At 40.2% G+C, this 19,286-nt stretch overlaps 1 protein-coding gene across 2 annotated transcripts in view; it reads left to right on the top strand.

The window, feature by feature from the left end:
- Nucleotides 1-661: 661 nt before the first annotated feature.
- mpped2a (metallophosphoesterase domain containing 2a) overlaps nt 662-19,286 on the top strand; it is an 80,833-nt gene continuing 62,208 nt past the window's right edge. Inside the window, exons 1-3 of one of the 2 annotated variants that reach the window (XM_085276139.1) lie at nt 662-1,128; nt 2,476-2,585; nt 3,387-3,658. In XM_085276139.1, the coding sequence (XP_085132265.1) occupies nt 3,546-3,658 (113 nt within the window). In that variant the 5' untranslated portion in view covers nt 662-1,128; nt 2,476-2,585; nt 3,387-3,545. The remainder of the gene's footprint in view (nt 1,129-2,475; nt 2,586-3,386; nt 3,659-19,286) is intronic. The other variant, XM_085276129.1, reaches the window with a different exon arrangement.

Below are 19,286 nucleotides of genomic sequence, written 5' to 3'. Positions count from 1 at the left end.
AATGTTCTTTAAAAAACAAAAAAAGTTATATTTAATAATTTAGAATTTAGCTTTTTTCCAGGTAACAATCTTCTGTGCCACAAAAATGCATTAATTTAGATTTTAAATATTAATACTATCAGCCAATACTTGGAAACTTATATTTATTAAAAGCTAACTCACTTGACAACTCTTTATAAATAACGTATTTGCTACTACTTGTAATCCCTTTTATAAAGATCACATCATTAATAAGTTGTAGCATTTATACAAGACATACTTGTTTTCTTCCCCACAGACATGTATTCCCAGCATCTTTTGGTCGCCACATAAACGACTGATCAATCTTCAATAAATCAATTGAATATTACAACATATCACATTTTTGCAGTCTAGGCTCTATAAATACTTATATAGTTTGTAAATTAGCTGGCAGTTTAGAAACATGGGCTTAAAATAATAATTATGTAAATATACATTGTGGTTTAATAAAGTATTATTTATTCCAAAGCAACGTTGTTGTTACCACACACAAAAAAATACTCATCCTGTCTAATCATCTTTACTCATTTCATTCATTTGACAAGACTTGCCATTTCCGAAAGTAAGTGAATGCAGCATAGAGCGGGACTGCGCGAGCACCCTCCTCCTTCCCCGCCCTCCCCTTCACTTCTCCTGCCTCTTGCGTGTGCCCGCCGGTAAGGGCACGCGCACGGGAGGTGGCGGGGGGTTGTGCTTGCTCCTGCTCTCTGACCCCAGTGGCAGCTTCGACTCACTGCACTCCGGCTCCCCCTCCGTCAGACCCAAGCTGTTCTCGCGCTCTCTCTATCTCTCTCTCTCTCTTGTCTGTCAGTGTCTCTCGTCCTTCTCTCTGGCTTTTACCCCCTCCGCTCTCTTCTTGTCTGGTTTCTTTCCACAGGAGCCAGCAGAGGTCCCGTCGGGTCGAAGGTTCTGCCCTATCTGCCGCAACCCCCGGACGGTCGTGTACGAACCTGCCCGCTCTACTGCTGCTGCTGCCGCATGGACCCACGTCTCTCCGCCGCCGCTGCCGCCGCCTCCTCCGCCGCCGCTGCGTAGAGGGCGACCCCGACCCGACACTATTTTCTCCGGCCACAAAAAACACGCACAAAAAAAACCCACACGACGAAGGTAGAACAACCTTTCCGCTTTTCTTTGAGAACCGAAAAGGGAAGGGAATAAGGGGGGAAAGAGAGGAGACTAGGAGGGGGAAAAAAGCAACCCCTGACACAAAGCTGTCGGTTATAAGGTGGCTTGTCATTTACGAGGAAGAGCCAGAGGTTAGCGCGACGGTGTTGTGACACTGACCACCTTTGGGTGCTTTTAGTATCTCAGAAGCAGAGTTCAGGATTGCACGGACCTTTCTTTTTGTGTACGTTCCTGCAAGCGGCGGTGTTAATAGCGAGCGGCGCATAGAACGCATCGTTGTGTGAGCGTGTGATCAGAAAGGGTCAATTTATTCGCCTTCAACCCCTCCTCTGCTTACCGGAGTGATTTCTACTCCTGAAGTTAGCTATATGCTGGCGTACGAGCGCGCTACATATCCGAGGACTGCACCGACCATGTGTGCGCGCACCGACGTTACAGAAAAGCAGCTCAACGCGAAGCTACAGCGTGCATAATAATAATAAAAAAATCTATTGCCAGGGCAGGTTTAGCAGGCTAAGCTAGAGTGCTAGTTGCTACTACTGTAGCCATAAGGTAGAGACAGACAGGCGAGTTTCGGCAGCCCAACACACACATAGAAACACACACACACACACACAAAATCAGAAGACTGTGGAGCATGCTGCACACAGATTTTCGGCCTACATTTGCAGAGAAAAAGCACATTTTCCGAGTAACTGCAGCAGAAGCAGTACTAGGTTCAGATTTTTTAATGATTGCAGAGGAGGTGAAGTGCAGGACATCCGATAGGGCAGTTTTGTACAGAAGTGCATTTTCTTTTCTTTTTTAAAATTTAAGGCCCAGGAAGATCAATACACTTGTTTCATGTGTAACAAGGATTTTAATGTGACTCTTTTTTTCCACACTTTGAAATGTAAAGAGTTGAGTGTGCAGTGGAGCTGCTTAGATTTTGCTCATGCATTTTTAATTTTTATTTATTTATTTTATTTTAAAAGTCTAGTTTAACCAGCTTTTTCTCGGCTGGCATATATCTTTTTGACTTAAATTTATAACGTGCATAATAGGAAGCAGGATGCAGCCGACCCAGAAAACATAAATCAATGCTTTAGTGAAAATAGGACATTTTCTTTAAAAAACAAACAAACAAAACAAAGTTTAAATTGGAGTCTTGTTTATCCAGCAGCCGCTTTCTTTGTTTTTATCTCACTTCTCCATCCAAGGATTTAACCATCATGTGAACTCTCGAGCTTTGTTGATTTCCCTCCAAAAGATATGACAGACTTGTTAAATTGAGGGCATTTTTTTCTCCCTCTTTCTTTTCTTTTCTTCTCTTGCTCATGGCTGCATCAGGAGGTCTGGTATAAAACGGCTGTCAAAGCCCACAGTGGCCACTCTACTATCAGTTAGGGAGGTCAGACAGGAGGGAGGCTCAGGGTGCAAGGAGACTCACAGCGGATCTGGTGAGTGAGCTCCAGGGATGCATCATAGCAGCATTTTCTTTTTTAAGTCTTTGTTGTACAGTGGAGCAGAGATGCCATAGCATCTCATTAATTGCTACTGGATCCTTTCAAAATTGGAGCATGGATATGTTTTTGTGCTTGGCTTACAGTCAGTGGGGAAGGAGACCTCTTTGATGCATGCATGCATTGTGAAGAATTTCTCATTTTATAGAAGCAATTGCAGCAATTCCTCACCAGCAGACATTCTGCCTGCAGCCTTTCTTTTTGTTTTTGTTTTTTTGTTGTTGTTTTTTAATTTGCTTGTAGTGATTGAAATTTTTTATGTAAATTTAATTTTTTTACATTTAAATATGTTTTCATTGAAGCTAATAAAGTGCTTTCCAGAGTAGAAATTGTTGCTTAAAAAGTCAGAGAAGAGTTTTTTGTAAACTTCACTCTTAAAAAATTCCCTTGCTGCTTTTAAAGGTAGAGTACATCTGCTAATTGTGTTTAAATTGCCTCATTGTATTTTTCTATTGAGGCTTTTATGAGGATGTGTTTGATGAGCTGTTTGAGGATTTTTTTCCTAGCAAATTTCAGGTGGTTTCTGTTCTCTGAAGCTGAATAAGACTGTACATGCCGTCACTGCATGCATGCGTGCTTTATCTTTAGTCTTTGCATTTACATTCACTTTAAAATGTATAAGTCTAACCTGCGATATTTTTTTTATTTTCTTATGTGAAGCCCTTACTCGTGAGTGTATTCAGAAGAAAGTGCACGTCTTTTTAAAACAGCTGGTGTGTGTGTCTCCTGTCGGTGCAGAGAGCAGTGTGTCGTGGTCGAGTCAGTCGGCTGGGTTGCTGCTGCTGCTGCAGGGAGGCTTCCTGGGCTTCTGGAGAGCAGCTCTGAAGGATGACCGCCGCACGGCTCGCTGCTGAATCTCGGTGAACGAACAGCATCTCATGTCCAAACTGTGGAAGGATGGCTCATGGCAAAGTGACCATCACTGTGGACGAGTACAGCTCCAACCCCACACAGGCCTTCACGCACTACAACATCAACCAGAGCCGCTTCCAGCCCCCACACGTCCACATGTAAGTTCACGCTCACACACGCACACAAATACACACACACAGTTGTTATGAGCTGGCAAAGTTAAATCAGAAAGAAATATTTTCTCTCTCTCCAAATGAATTTTATTTGTGATCTTTATTCCAAACTGAGTTGGTCACGAGGAACATTTAAATAGAATAGAATAGAATAGAATAGAATAGAATATATAAATGACACATTGCAGCAGTGTCATTTATAAACCTGCACTTTCTGTGACATTTTAAACTAATTTCAGAATCATGCATACGCTTTAAGAACAATACAGGAAGCCAGCAGGTTTAATGCAGTCTCTGTTGTTCACTGAGTGTATGGTGGTGCGTGATGTAACGCAGTACAAATCATTCTTTGTGAATAAAAGTTTTAGCGGCAGTGAAGCACTGAACAAAAGCGCAGCATCTGCAGACTAACACTGATTCTGTGCATCACACATACTTGCGCTGGTTTTTCTAACTTGTGGTGTTGTTTTATTTATTTATTTTTGTAATCCTTCTTGCGTGTGCTGTTGGTGCGTACTGCTCACCGGTGTGTGCTGCGGTCTCGCTGTGAGACGGTTATCATTTGTGCCATGTTGTCATTGCGGTATGTGGATGCTTTGTCTGCATTAAGGCGCTCTCCTTAGTTATTTATTAGACCAGTTACTTAGTGTTGCTCTTGTCTGATGTGGTTATGCTGCTCCTCTCATTAGTGGGTCAGAGCGCTGTGACCCATCAACCCTCGACACACACCCTCACACACAAACACACTTTACAACGCTGTGTTTTAGCTGTGACCAGATATTAACAGAGCTGCAGCTCACTTTGTGTCTTCTTCCAATTAGAGCAGTTGTGAGATTTTTCCAAAAGGTTGTTGACTGCTGGTTTTGTGTACACTGCGTGCTCGTGACATTTATTCTCTGTGTATGTTGTGAAGTTAACCTGCAGCAGGGCCAGGAAGAGATTGAAGAGCCTGTTTGTAGTTTCCATCATCGCTGTAATGGAGTTGTTTGTCATTTCTTTCTTTTCTCCTGTTTTCTTTTTCATTTTTTTGCCTTTACGTGTGCATTTATTTATGGGGAAAAGCACAGCCCATCAATTTATTTTCTTTTTTCTACATCGTGAGCGGAACACACAGGGATAAATGCAATTTATGCCCGAAATAAACATTGTAGAGCAGTGTCGATGGTGACGCTGCTTTGAATTTTTGAAAGTCAAAACACCAAAATGTACAATAATGTGAGAAAATCCAGCCCACGCCAAAACATAAGAGCGCTAACCAAAGCATTCTAATCTTTGTTGTAGACAGCTTTCACAGTGAGGTCTGTACAAATGTGCCGTTCCCAAGTCCTCACATATAATTACGTTGTTGGGGGTAAAATCACAGCAAAGCTCATGGCTTTTTTCCCCTCCCAGCTTTCCTTGTTAGCACAGAAAATGGTAATTATAAAATTGTCAGTTTAGGCAATGTTATGGTAAAAAAAAAAAACAAAAAAAAACAACAACATATGATTGACTTGTGAGAATCCATTCAATCCCTTCAAAATCACATCTTAGAGATCGCTGAGACGCTGTTCCAGAGAGCTGCAGAGCCACGATTACAGATTTGTGCACACATGTTCGATCTTGTTGCGCAGTTACAGCGTTCTTAGATCACACTGAAATCAAAGGTGAAGCTGAAAAATCGGCAAATCAACGTATTAAGTGGAGTAACCACGTCACCTTGGTGTGTATGAAGCCAAATAAGAGGCCGGGAGAAGTCTTTGCTTTGGGCTGCAGATGTGGTGGTGGCACCGGGCTGAACCGAGATGGCAGCTGTTGAGATTGTCATGTAGGACTGGAGTTTTTTTTAAATTAATTAATTAATTTTGTATGTGAAGTGTGAGAGGCTGAGATAATGCAGATATGTAAACAATCATAAAGGAGATGTTTTTAGTCAGTCCAAGATCTTCAACAAACAGCTGCACTGATTCACTTTAGGGAGCAGCAACATCTGGCAGACAAGTTTTTTTTTGTTTTTTTTTTTTTTTTTTAAATATCATTTGCCTGAAACACTCAGAGTCCCACAATCCTCTCTCTGTGTGTGTGTGTGTGTGTGTGTGTGTGTGTGTGTGTGTGTGTGTGTGTGTGTGCATAATAATCACATTCATGTAAGCAGGATTATTTTTGGGAGATGGAGTATTGTAAACAGCTCAATGGAGTTTTGCCTTCCTCTTGGTGTTGGCAGTGTTCTCACAATTGTGCCACTGTGTTGATTTGGGATTCCTCAGCTGCAAGTGGGGCTGCCAAGTACAGCAAGTGCCCGTGCTTCCGAGTGTGGTGAAAAGGGAGGCGACCTCACCTATCAGCTTGCGTTACATCAGTCCTGTTTTAATGGATCGCAAAGACAACATTAAAAATCAGAACAAATGCGCCGTCGTGAGTCTGGGTTAACACATGTCGAGCAGCACAGGATTCACCAGAACAGAGTCTGGTTTGATGTTTGGTGAGGCTTCCGCAGTCTTTGAAAAGGCAAATAATAGAACATCCACACAATATTTTTTCTGTCTTTATAAAAATTTAAAAAAACCAAAGAAAAACAAACACATCCTCTCTGAGGTAACATTTTTTCTGAAATACCATGGTTTATTTTTGGATTTATTATTTTTATGCTTCTTGAATTGACAGGGTTTGTTTTTGGTTCCCTGGGAAGTCTTACTATGGTTTCTCCCTGCCTTTTTATTTGCAGTGCTGCAGCAGTTGTGCATAAGTTGAGTTGTGAAAGCCTTACAAAAAACATTTTTGGAAGAAAATGGAAAGAGGAGGAGGGGAAGAAAGCAAAGTAGGAAAAGGATGGATCTTCCTGATGTTTACAGGGAAACTTAAAAACATTTTCCAAAAGTGGTTCATCATCTTCATTCGTCACCTGGAGACTGTTTTACTTTTATTCCAGACGATGACAAACGAGAACAGATGCGGCTGTAAGAAAGTCGTTATAAGGTGTATTTTTGGTGTTATTTTGTGAAAGAGGGTCTACGGTAGGAGTTTCAGTTCAGTGCAAGAGGAACAGAGTGGAAAAAATGTAATAATACAGTGGTTGAAAACTTTGAGAATGTAATCTCAGTATTTATTCCTATAATCACTGTAATCAGGTTTTTTTGTTGTTGTTTTTGTTGTATTTTTTGCTCATTGTGGGGTTGTTTTCTTTTTTGGGGGGGGTGTTTTAAGTCCAGTTTTCAGTGTGATTCTTTTTGGAGGTGAGTCCGTGTAGAAGGGGATGTGTTAAAGCCATGGGGCCTCTCAGCAGATATGTGTTTGGATAAATACATTAGGCTGTTTCCTGGCTTCCACAGAGCCTGCAGTGTTTTACCCTGTCATTCTTAAACTCGGTCTGGGAACCCTGAGATTACACGCGCTCACGCACACACACACAATCCTCCGAGCCCATCCCCCCACCCCCTTCCCTGCTATGTTTAAGTGCTTATAGAATACGAGCTCTGTTCGAGGAAAGTAAAGGTTTGTTTAGATTTGGGAGATAATAATCCGACTTGCTCGCCGTTCTCTCACTGCATCTGCAGTATTTGGACATAAATAAAGTTGTTGCTTCTCTGCAAGCAGAGAGAGGGGTGGAGGCTGGGGGTGGGGGGTTGCCCGCCTTTTGAAATATAATCCTCGCTCTAATGTTTTTTTCCCCTCCCGTCCTAGACAGAATATTTAGATTTCTCAGATGGAGTACAGCAGTGCCTTTTGTGTGGCGTGGAAGGTATCATTCCCTGACCCGCATATGAAAACATGAATGTAGAGCACGTAGAAAGTCACGCACGCACACAGTGGCGCTCATAAGCTGATGCTGTGGAACGGGACCCCGAAGTCAAAGTGGACTTTCTTCGGAGCATGGGACGCCCCTGCCTCTGTGTGAGTGAGCGACAGGCTCAGTCTGGCCCAGTTTGCGTCTGGTTTATTTTTCTGTGCCGACTGTGTTTCTTTTTTTTCTTTTCTTTTTTTTTTCTCCTTTTAACTCCCTCTCCTCAGCCCCCTCGTCATCGTCTTGTGAAATGAAATGCTCAGCAACTTGGAACATATGCTTCGAGTTGGGACACTAATGACTTCGTATCCAATTTGGGCAGGATCTGGGCAAGACTGTGGGAAGGCCTGACACACAGGCACATACAGACAGACAGGCAGAGCTGAAACTAAAAGGACTCCTGAAAAGCTCTTGAAAAACATTTACATTTCAGGATTTAATAAGACTTTAAATGATGTTACTGGACTTGGGGGGAAGGTTGGTGGCAAGTCATATCTCTTAACATTTTGACATAGACAGCTGAACTGGATTGCTCTTAACCTTTAATTTCTTCAGGTTCAAAGGGGAATTAAATCCTAGTTGTACTGCAAGAAATGATCATTTTTCCAATCAGTTACATGTTGATAGTGTTTTTTTATTGTTATTATTAATAACATGAAATTGTCAAAAATGTAAAAAGTGCCCAACAAAAAATCCTTACCTTTGCTTACTTTTATTCCTAAACCTAAGATTTCGTAATCACATTTTAAGCAGTGGAGTGTGCAGGTGAGACATGGAAAAAAAAAACACCCAGCATAAAACACTGGAGGGAGAAACGCGATCCAGGCCTGCAATAACGAGGAGTTAATCAAGTGCACCGGATTAGATTGGGCAGAGATGATGTTGTTGGTGGTTGATCTTGATCGCAGATGCGTTGGCATTTCTCGCTCGATGATTTAACTGCATTACGCCATTAACGCCTTTGGAGTGTTAATTTATTTAATTCCCACTGGATGTGCGTGCCATGCAAGCCAGCAAAACAGTGTCAGCGGAGAAAGCTTTCTCAATCACCACCAGGGTCGGTGATGGGAGACGTTTTTGTGTCATTAAAGATATAATCGGATTGAACAACATTATTTATCCATTCTTGAGGAATAGCCGATTTAAATCTCGAATTTTATTCCTTGACTTGTGATATCTTCTTTCAGACCCAACCTGTAAGCCCCGTTAAATCATGTTTGTCATTACGGAACGAGTTTCCCTGCATGGATTCAGCATCACTAACAAGAATCATGCTGGGATTTTTAATGAAGGCCCAATGGCAGTGCCTCAGGGAGAAGAACCTACGCTGCAAAGTTCTTGTCCATTCCTCACTCTGAGTTTTTTAATGGCACCTGAAAAGGGACTCTGCTGAGTTAAGAGCAGTCGGAGCATTTTTAAAACCTCTGTGAATATGGACAATGGTGTTTTTGCCTTTTCCTCTCTTTTTATTTTCACAGTGAGCCCGTTGTACCCCTCAGCTTTTCTTTGTGTTTCAGGTTTAAAGTGTTCAGTTTTAACTTTTGTCACAAGAACAAGTAAAACAAGCAAATCATTTCCCTTGCTATCCCATGGTTATTAAGTGGCAGATATAAACTTGACTTTCCTCATTACAGCTGGATAATTTTTAAAAATGTATTGTTATCAGCTGATGCACCTAAATAAATAATCAAATAGAAGCATTAGGAGCAGCCTGGAATTTATTCTTACATGTTATAATTTTTAGCATTTATTAGGATTTAAAGTGGTGTGTGTGTGTGTGTGTGTGTGTGTGTGTGTGTGTGTGTGTGTGTGTGAGAGAGAGAGTGAGAGAGATTGGAAAAAACAAATCTTGTTGCCGTCCAGAACATTTAAGCAATGGAGAGAAAAGATTTTTATATTGCTTTGTAATTCCTCGTGTACTTATATTTATTCCATTTCATCTTAATACAAAGCAGTGGAAATTACCTATGTCGATACTACCAGAAAAAATTATACTTTTAATCTGATAAATGAAAAGCTTTTCCTAAATTAAGGAAAATAAGAATTGCATCCATCTATGTGTATGTTGTAAAATGTGGCAGGATTTTGAAGTGTTTTTCAAAATTTTGAGAAAGCCAAAATTAAAAAAAAAGAATATAGCCAACCGGTACAGCTTCACACCCAAAAATCACTGGTGAATACAGAGATGCTCCACCCTCAAACGATGGTGAGGTTGAGAGTCTTAAAATGTTTTCTTTTCCCTTGTGATGCTGGTGCTTTATTACTGTTTACTGTCTGTTAAAATCAGTTACTGGAGACACCTGAGCTCATTACATTGACTGCAATGCACAAAAATGGAATTTCCCCCGACCCCTCTACATGTGAAAAAATCTTCCACATTTAACAAAGTCCTTCTTCTCCACGTGCCTCGTTAATTATTCCTGCCCTGTGAATAATTGAGGAGATTGTAAGTATGAATCATTTACCGGTGCATCAATACACGTGGATATTCTGACACGAGCTGGTGAGGAAACGCCAAGAGAAGCACACGCACGGCTTTGACACTTTCATTTTCAGCACAGTCCTGGTTTTATTAATGAACTCCTGAAGGATTTTTTTATGTGCCATATTTCCTTTTTCTAGTCTGTTAGAGGAGAGCTGTAAAAGCAGCAGAGGAAATGGATTTTGGAACTGGATTTGTGCACAGTACCCGTTTCTGAGCCAATGCTGTAGTGTTTGCGTTTGGTGAAATTCAGCTTTTTTTTGTCAGTCTGAGTTGGCTCATTGCAAAGAGGGAGGTTGCTCAGTATGTAGAGTCACGTGACAGAAGAATCCTTTCGAGGTGGCAGGATGATAATTCAACAGGACGTTTCCATCTCCGAGTCAGTAATAGTAGCTTTTCCACCCATGTGACTCCACTTTTAACATGAAATGGACTGTGTCTCCATCCAGGAGATCCTGCTTTTCTTCGATCACATTGTGGATAAACAAGTTAAACCTTGTTTACGCGAACCCTTCAGCAGGGGGGTTGCTTTGAAGATGAAAAGGCTCACATAATTGGTGATATAATTGTTGAATAAATGTGTGATTTGTAAATAGAAAAGTTTTAAAGCTCCCTCCTTTTGTCTGATTTGTCAGTGAGCACAGCACAACAAACACCTTCTCCTCAGAGCTTCAGTTGGTCATTGCAGACCAAAAGTAAAAACAGGAGAAAACAGAATGTTTCTGCTTTTGATTCATGTTTGTTTGAGTTCTTGAGACGAACCAGCCATTTAGAACAACAAGGCTCTGTAGTGTCACCACCATACCAGCACATTAACCTAATATTATAGTCAGGCTGCAGCTTGCAAAAATGTTGGAATGGATAACTGTTTACTATATTTGATTATGTACATAAAGATTTGACAGTATATATGTATATAGATATGCAAAACGTATCAAAAATGTATATACAGCACACTTTAGTTCAGCTGTAGGTAGGGATGGGTATTGATAAGATTTTCACGATTCAGATTCCATTTTCGATTCTGTTTAACGATTCGATTCTTTATTGATTCTCTTATCGATTCTTTTTTAAAAAAGGAGAACACTAAGGTCGATTAGCTTAGAACTTTGTTTTATATCTTCTCTTTGAACAAGATAATTTAGGAGTAACATGGCCTTACAAACCCAACAGTGAGATCTTAAGAGATCCTTAAGAGAGCCTACGGCTCTTAAATGGGGTGTCACAGGGTCCCCAGGAAAAAAAATTGTAAATGTAAAATAATAAAATAAATATTCTTCTGTAGCAATAACAAAGTACAACATAAATTATTCTGTAGCAAATACACAAGAATATCCAGTAATGTCCCTGCCTACAATTAAACACATTCACTTACTGAAAATCGGGGGCATCTGCTTGCACCAAGCCTTTTACCACAAACTTAGTCACTCGGTGACATTCGTCTATCCTGGCCTGAAAAGAGACTCTACCGGTAGACTGCAGCGACAACTGCCAGCATCTGAGCCAGCCAGACTCTGTCTGTCTCATCATGGTCACCTAAATGCACAGTAATGGCAGGTTTTGTAATAAGGCAGATCGCGCTAACATAATATGCACTGTTGTTGATTATTTACCTGCCGCATTAACGGGAGAGGACGTGCAAACGTTACCGCTGCTGTTGGGTTGAGATTCACGAGTCCGGAGCGGAATTAAAAACACGACATTCATTTAAGGTCATCGCGTGTTTTGTGAGCAAATGCTTTTGCATATTCGTAGTGTTTCCTCCCTTAAATGAAATATCTACTTTGGAAGTATTGCAAGTTGCCCTGTTGTCATCCGTTCTCGTAAAGTATAATCAAACTTTTGAGTGTTTGAACCGCCATGTTTCCTGCCAGGTAAGCGACGCTCCGCAACATGGTGACGTCATTCGGGGCGACTGGAATCAATAAGGGAATCGTTTGCAAAAATGGCAAACAATTCCAAGGAATTGAAACAGTGGGAACCGGTTCTCAACAAGAACCGGTTTTCGATACCCATCCCTAGCTGTAGGTACGGTGGATGTTTTAAGTGTTGGGTGGCACGGTATAGTTGTTAAGGAGACCTAATATGCTTTTCCATCCTTTGCCGTATGTTGTTGCAGTGGTGAATTTTCACATTAAATGCATTATGCAGTCATCTTATGTACAAATAACCTGCTGCTCAGTTTCAGGGTTTTTTTTTCTACTCTCAACTCTCTATTACGTCACAGAGCATGGATAGTCGTAATCTATTTAGCTAAGCAACACAATAAAGGCTATGAAGACAGATGCCCCACCCCTTAATTTTTTTCCCATACACTGGATAAATAAATTGGTATTAATAAGGCTGCTCTGTTTAGAAATAATTACTCCTAAAATACACTTGCAAGTGTTCTGGTCAATATTCAGGGTTTTGTTTGTTTTAAACACGAATCACAAATACTCATATTCCTTGGATTAAAGGTAGATTCTGTGGTCTTCATATTGATTTGCATTAATTGTATTTTAACTGAAATAATTAAGAAAACAGTGTGAGCTGAACAGGGTTTTAATAGTTTTGCAATTTTCATTAGTTTTTATTTTTTATTTAGTTTTGACTTCAGATTTTCAATTTTATATCAGTTTTAACTCATTCACTGCCAGCCATTTTCAAATCAGGTAACTCCTCACTGCCAGGGTTTTTGAGCATTTTTACTCATTTTTGAAGAGCCACAGAAAACTGTGTGTTATGATCATATAAACGCTGAACCTACCAAAATGAAGAACAGACTCTCTTCTTTCATCCAAAAAGAAAAGCTTGTTTCTACCATTTTCCATTCTTTAGTAATCAGCTGTAGAAGAGAGGTGGGTTCCACCAAAAATGCCTGTTTTGACCAAAAAAAGGGAGAAAACGAGCTTTTTGTGAAAAATACATTTCAAGCAGAAAAGTGCCTTTGACACTAATATTTCTTGCTTTGTGACACCTCTAACATATAAAATAGTTTTTCACTTCTATAAAACAGAAATAACACTGAGAAAGGTTATGTTTTATCAAAACAATTTATTTACAAATATATGAAAAAATAAAGTGTACATAGTGAAACATTTATTCACAATGAATAATTCACTTTTGTGTGGTAATCATTATAACACTCTCCGGGATGCAAGGGCACACAACGAGACTTGCACCACATTTTTGTCTCACTGCGCAATCCCTTACGTGCGCAAACCCTGCACCTCCTTGCAGGTCTACTTTTACTGCTGGTGGGCTTCAGTTTTCACTGACAAGCTGCCCGAGGTTGTATTCTAGCCCCTCCCATTGAAAAACGTAATTGACGTCTATAGACGTCAATGGCAGTCAACGTAAGTTTTTCAATTGACGTCTATAGACGTCAATGGCAGTGAATGAGTTAATTAGTTTTTACCAATTGTTTGCTAGTTTAGTTTAGTTTTTATTTTCTTGAAAATCCTTAGTTTCAGTTTAGTTTTGATTAGTTTCAGTTATAGTTTTAGTTGTGTTTGCAATAATTAAGTGCAACAAAATCCCAGTTTCATCATATCAGTCATGCTCTTCTGCTTAACCTTGGGTATGTTGCTATTCCAGCTACCATACCCTGCACCCTGGACAGGTTGCCTGTCTGTCGCAGGGCTAACACGCAGAGACAGACAACTCACATTCCCACCTATGGGTTCTTTAAATAAATAAATGAATAAAGGCAGATGAACAACCACTGATACCAGGCAACTATAAAATTTATATCTTGGCCCCAATGAGACTATTAACTCTTGCAGCATCGGGTGTTCGTAATTTTGGTTCAAGTGAATTGATAAACTTTTTGAGGGCAATTGACTCACACAGTTATGTCGATATCCCAGTCCTGTTGTCTCGTGATGCATCACGCTAGCTTGCCTGGGGTTAGCTTCTGTTTTCTGGGGATGAGGGTTGAGTGTGCTCCCTTCTCAAGGTAAGCTAGGTTAGCCTTCTTGTGTGAACTTTTCAAGTGCACTTTAAGGTTTGTGGGATTTTTTTCCCCTTTAGAAATGTCCCTCATAATTTGTCTCTTTCCACACTTGCTTTATCCAAAACACAGTCATGTTCAAAGTAATCCCAAATTGGACTCTGGCGCTTTCTCCTGACTTTTCCTGACATGATTCTGCGCGTGGACGGAGCGGTAACACAGACGACTCGACTAACGTACTGCCACCTGCTGGCATAATGAGACAGCAAGAAAAAAATCTGGAAACTAAACTTCATTTTCACCCTTGACTATTGTATGACACACACACATCTACCAAAAATAAACACATTTTTGCTATAAATTCAGTTAATTTTAGTTAGTTTTGTGAACACTCATTACAGTTTTAGTTAGTTTTCCTTTTTTGTTTTTATTTTTATTTCCGTTAACGGAAAATGTTTTTTCACTTCTAGTTTTCGTTATTTCGTTAGTTTTCGTTAACGATAATAACCTTGGAGCTGAACTAAGGCTGCCAGCTTGGGTAAAAAAAAACTCTTATTGGACCAAATATGTTTAATTGTAGTGTTTCTTAAAGCAGCAGCTACACAGTCTGCTTTTCACTGGTGACTATTTCACTGCTGTTGTTGTAATGCTGTTATTTTTTATTAGTTTGTAGTTCACCTACACCCTGAAGGTAAACCTCTTTCCAGAGTCTGTTCCTGCTTGTGGTTGTCTGGTTTAACCAAAAGTGTCTCCAGATGACAGATGATGATCCACCGTCAGGAACTAAAATATGTTCAAGATTTTGTTTTGTCTGATGTGAGGCGCTTGGTGTGAGGTTTCCCTGCTGCTTCTTCACCTTTGTTTATTTGGGTCACATGGTTGTGATTTAGATCGGTTGTAATGGCAATGCTAGCCCAGATTTAGATCTCTTTAATCTCTACCCACGCCTTCGATTTATTCATTGATTAGAAAAAACAGCAAAGAGAGTCAGATGTTTGGGTGGTGCAGTCATCTTTCTGATGCACTGGTCCCTTTCTACTTTACTCTAACAAGGAATGGTGACAAGTGAAAATGAGATGGACGTAGCTGTACAGGTTGGTGTCCTCCATCTCCCCTATTCAGTCAGTTTGACCTAGCAGTCTCTGTAGACTAGACTAAAAAAAAAACTGTTATTGAAATTATACATCAGGCCCTACTGAGAACAAATGGCTAAAATGAATGCATCAGCCTGAATAATAAGAAAGTGAAGAGCAATTCACTCGCATTATGAGACTATTGATTCGCCATAATCAGACTTTCCCAGAATTGAAAACGCCTCAGTAGCCTGTGTTCACGAGTCAGTGGCATATAAAGAGCTCCCAGCCTCATGTTTACCCCTGACCTCGGCATCCCTTCTTCTGTTTTAACCGCAAACAGTTTGTGGAGGAGCAGCAGTCACAGTCACAGCTCTCCTGAGAACAAAGCGCTAGTCGCGTTCGGTTGCCTTTTGTTTCTGTCGGCCTGCCACTGCTTGCCAGCAGGAGTGGAGGGGCTTTTGTAACAGGAGAACCCTCTGATTAAGTTCCCTCTCTACCCCTGACCTGCTGCTGGGGCCTGGCGGGATGGTGGTGGTGAGGGTTAAGTGACAGTTGACATTGGACAGGTCTCCTTTTCTTTCTTTCTTTTTTTTTTTTTTTTTTCCTTTTTGATGTCTTTGAGATTTTGGTCTATTCTTGCATGCTGGACCTGGCATCGCAGGGCACAATCGCTTGATAATGTCACGTCATCTTTAACATGAAGCACGCTCAGCCTGCAGCTTCTCAATGTGACAAGTCGTCCGTTTATGCAGTTTAAAGAGTGTTTAGCTTGACTTTAGCAATGACTCATTTGTATAGTCGTTTTATGTCTTTTCGTAACACTTTGTGGAAGTTGATTTTTATGGAAGATGTTCCTTTTCTTTTCACAGAGGTTTTTGTGAATCTGTGAGTGGATCCTACTGTTTTTAAGGGAGATAAATAACACATTTCTCTGTGAAAAATGAGGAAGACTGTTGTTTTTAAAAAGTGATGTAATGTGTGTGTGTGTGTGTGTGTATGTGTGTGTGTGTGTGTGTGTGCGTGCGTGCGTGCGCGCGTTATGGTATTTTTCAACTGAACGAAGCTGCAAAAATTCTTAAGGAAGGAAATGATATATGGCTCTTAACTGGGTAAGATAACTGGGTAACTGGGTATGAAGCCAATCAGATCTGCATGGCTAGGCTGTGGTTTTTAATAGTTCTGGTTGGTACCACAGTTGTTTCGGAGATCAAACTCTATCCTATAAATCCTAAAAAATTCTTGGCGCTTTAAATACATACATATGTATTCTAAATGAGACCTTAAAACCAGCTCTGCTCTTAGTCTTTGGAATAATCTTGTTATATTAAAAGTCACTTTTTAATACAGACTTGGTCCCATGTTGTCTGTCCAGGTGAACACGCAGCTCCACTACTTTATTCTCCCCGCAGTCTGCTGGTTGGTGTTTGGCCCCGGGGACCACGTCATGACCGTCTCCTCAGCCTTTTCTCCCATCAGCCCTGCAGCCAGGCAGACTGTCAGCAGCACAATTAAGGGCTGTGCCATAATGAAAGGGGCATTAGCAGAAGCAATTTATTTCTCAGCGCAGTGCCGGAAGGTTTCTCCAGCGCTGATATTCCAGTGCAGGCTTTGTGTGCTCTACTCAGCCATTAAGGGAGGGATAAGGAGGACACACACTAGCTGAACAAATGAAGTAGGGGGGGGAGCATCAAAGCATAAGGCCACATTTCACCATTCTTGAAAATCAATTCTGATTTGAATATTTTTACTAATATACTTGTGTGTTTTCATTTTTTTTCTTAACTATTTCATAAATGCACGTTCTGTTTGTGCTTTGCCCCCTCTTGGATTTTTCCCGTTTTCTCGTCTCCCACCTTTGCCTCTCTTCTCTGCTCAGTTGTGCACCCCCCACCACCAGCGCCCCTTTCTCCATTATTCCTGTGTTCATTTTGTTCCTCTGAAGTTTATTGAATTAACGCAGACAGCTGAAACGCAGAAGATAAGAGAGGCGCTCAGTGCTCCTCTCAGAGAAATGGTATTGCAGTGTGGATGAGTGAGCGGTGTGTTTGTGTGCGACTCTTACAGCAGGGGGAGGGGAGCTGATGCAGAGGTTATAGACAGAGGAAATGGGGAGCATTGTGTGTTGATGTTTCTCCTGAAAGGGCGATAAAGGGAGTTTGAGAGTGGTGAAAAAGTAGTCTTGTTGTTGTCTCCAGTTTCATTGTTTGCCTGAGCTTTCCATTTCTTTTTGCAAAGTCGACACGTAATCAAATTTCTCTTTATATTCTAAAAAAAATGAAGTGCATTATCATTTGTCAGCTGCTATGATTTTTTTTCTTATGTCGTTCTACCGCACACTGCTCAGTTTACAATCAAAACAACTTTTGTGACCAACGGCATGATACTCACTAATAAACCAGTGTAAACATCACGTTGTTTTCAGTTGGTTCTTCTTCTTGGAAAGCGTTATGGGCTGCAACAGAAAAAAATTATGTTAAAAAAAAAAAAAAAAAAAAAAAGGTAAAAATGTTTTCTTGAAATGACAAATTAATGTTTGAGAAACTGAACCCAATCAGAGCTTTAGCCTTTTGCTTGAGTGGTTAATATAAATTGCTGATACCTTTTCAAATTAACAGCTAATTGATTATTGGAAACATCTTTTTAGTAGTACCAGAATCGGACATAAAATTTTCAGACAGTAATTCAATCCTGCAGTTTCCCCTTTAATGTGGTTCTGTACCGCAAACCTCTGCCCTCTTCCTGTTTCCTACAGATTTCCCCAGCACTTGAAGCAAGATATCCTGAAAAGTCTATTTGCTTATTTTAATTTTGATGTCACATGGGAACATTTTAGCACTGAGTATACACGTTTAATCAGTTAAAACAAATATTAAAATAAATATTTTAGAGTCAAGCGGACATGAGATGCGTCTTTCAGCTGGTCAGTGAATCACTGAGTATACAAGTCGTGATCCTCTGTATCATGTATGGATAGGCTGACAAGTTTCGGTTAATTTGCAGACTATTTCCACATTTTCCTTTTGACCCTGGAGGTTTTAGATAACTCCACTCCACTGGTGGTCTCCATTGATTAATGGGACAACTCCATTAACAACTAAGAAACAGGAAGAGGCTAATCCTTTGGTAGCAGGTGGTAGCAGGTATAAAATATATGGGCAGCTGAGACGGAAACAAGGGGACAGCTCAGATGTCATTAGCTTTGCTGGTGTGGAGCAGATCCCAAATCAAAGCCTATTGCACCATATTGATACCTGTGGTTTTCAGATTTCAGGCATGCTCATTCTTTGCTAGACTAACTTGCTAAGTGAAGTTCATCCATTTATTTATCCATCTTCTTAACCGCTTATCCAACTAAGGGTCACAGTGGAGCTGGAGAATGTCATTGTTAACCCTTTAAAGCCGGTCAGAGCAGCATGCTCCGTTTTGTGTAACTATTTTTTAAATCCCTGTAGAACCTGAACTGTGTAAGCTAGCGCAATAATTTGTTTTGCATATGAAACCAGAGGAGTTGTACTTACATCTTATGCCATCAGCTTGTCCTCGGTCTCGGTTTCCTTGCATAAAAAGCGCTTGCAGGAACAAAAACATAATATTCCAGAAACACGCTTTGCCGATCCGATCAGCTGTTCGTAACACTTCCCACAGTGAAACAGATGTCAGCCGACTGTCGCATGTCCGCCATTTCCTGGCCGAAACCGGAAGTGACGTCATTTTCGCGGAAATTGTAGTTTTTTACTTGTAGGCCTTGAAAGCCTATACTGGTCATGTTTGACCTTTCTGAATAGTTTCTGGGAGCTTAGAACTCGAATTGCACTGCTGGAAATAGTTTATTTTGATGCACATGCTGTTTTCTTTGCAAATTTGCATCATAGGATTGTTTTTTCGTTTTTCCTGCAGTATATAAAAATTGCTGTATCTCCAAAATAAAACTATGAAGACAATCAAAATAAATTTCCTGTTGTTGTAAACTATTTTTTGCAACTTTTTTGTATTTAAAGCTTTGAGGGATAAACCTCTTAAATTTCTCCAAGTAGAAATATATGTAAAAAATACAAAAAACGATTTTCAATTTTTTTGTAGTTTATTGCACTTTTTTGCAATTAATGTAGTTACTATGGACTTAATGCATACATATTATTAAAATATGGGCTATAACAGTTGTATAGCAACTTGAAATGCTCGCACAAATGGCACTACAGCATGTAAAAATATAATATAAGCTCTGGCGGACTTGGTTCTATAGTAGGTCTTAAAGGGTTAAATAAATATCATCAAATAATCGAGATCTCAATTTCAGTGAAAATAATCATGATTATCATTTTTGCCATAATCGAGCAGCCCTACATAATGTTTATTCTTGT

This window comes from Mchenga conophoros, linkage group LG1 (assembly GCF_057382185.1).
Source record: "Mchenga conophoros isolate Kocher_MC1m ecotype Shallow Benthic linkage group LG1, M_conophoros_male_GT1.1, whole genome shotgun sequence".
Taxonomy (NCBI): Eukaryota; Metazoa; Chordata; class Actinopteri; order Cichliformes; family Cichlidae; genus Mchenga; species Mchenga conophoros.
The sequence above is the reverse complement of the archived record's forward strand: the minus strand, read 5'-3'. Positions and strand labels throughout refer to the sequence as shown.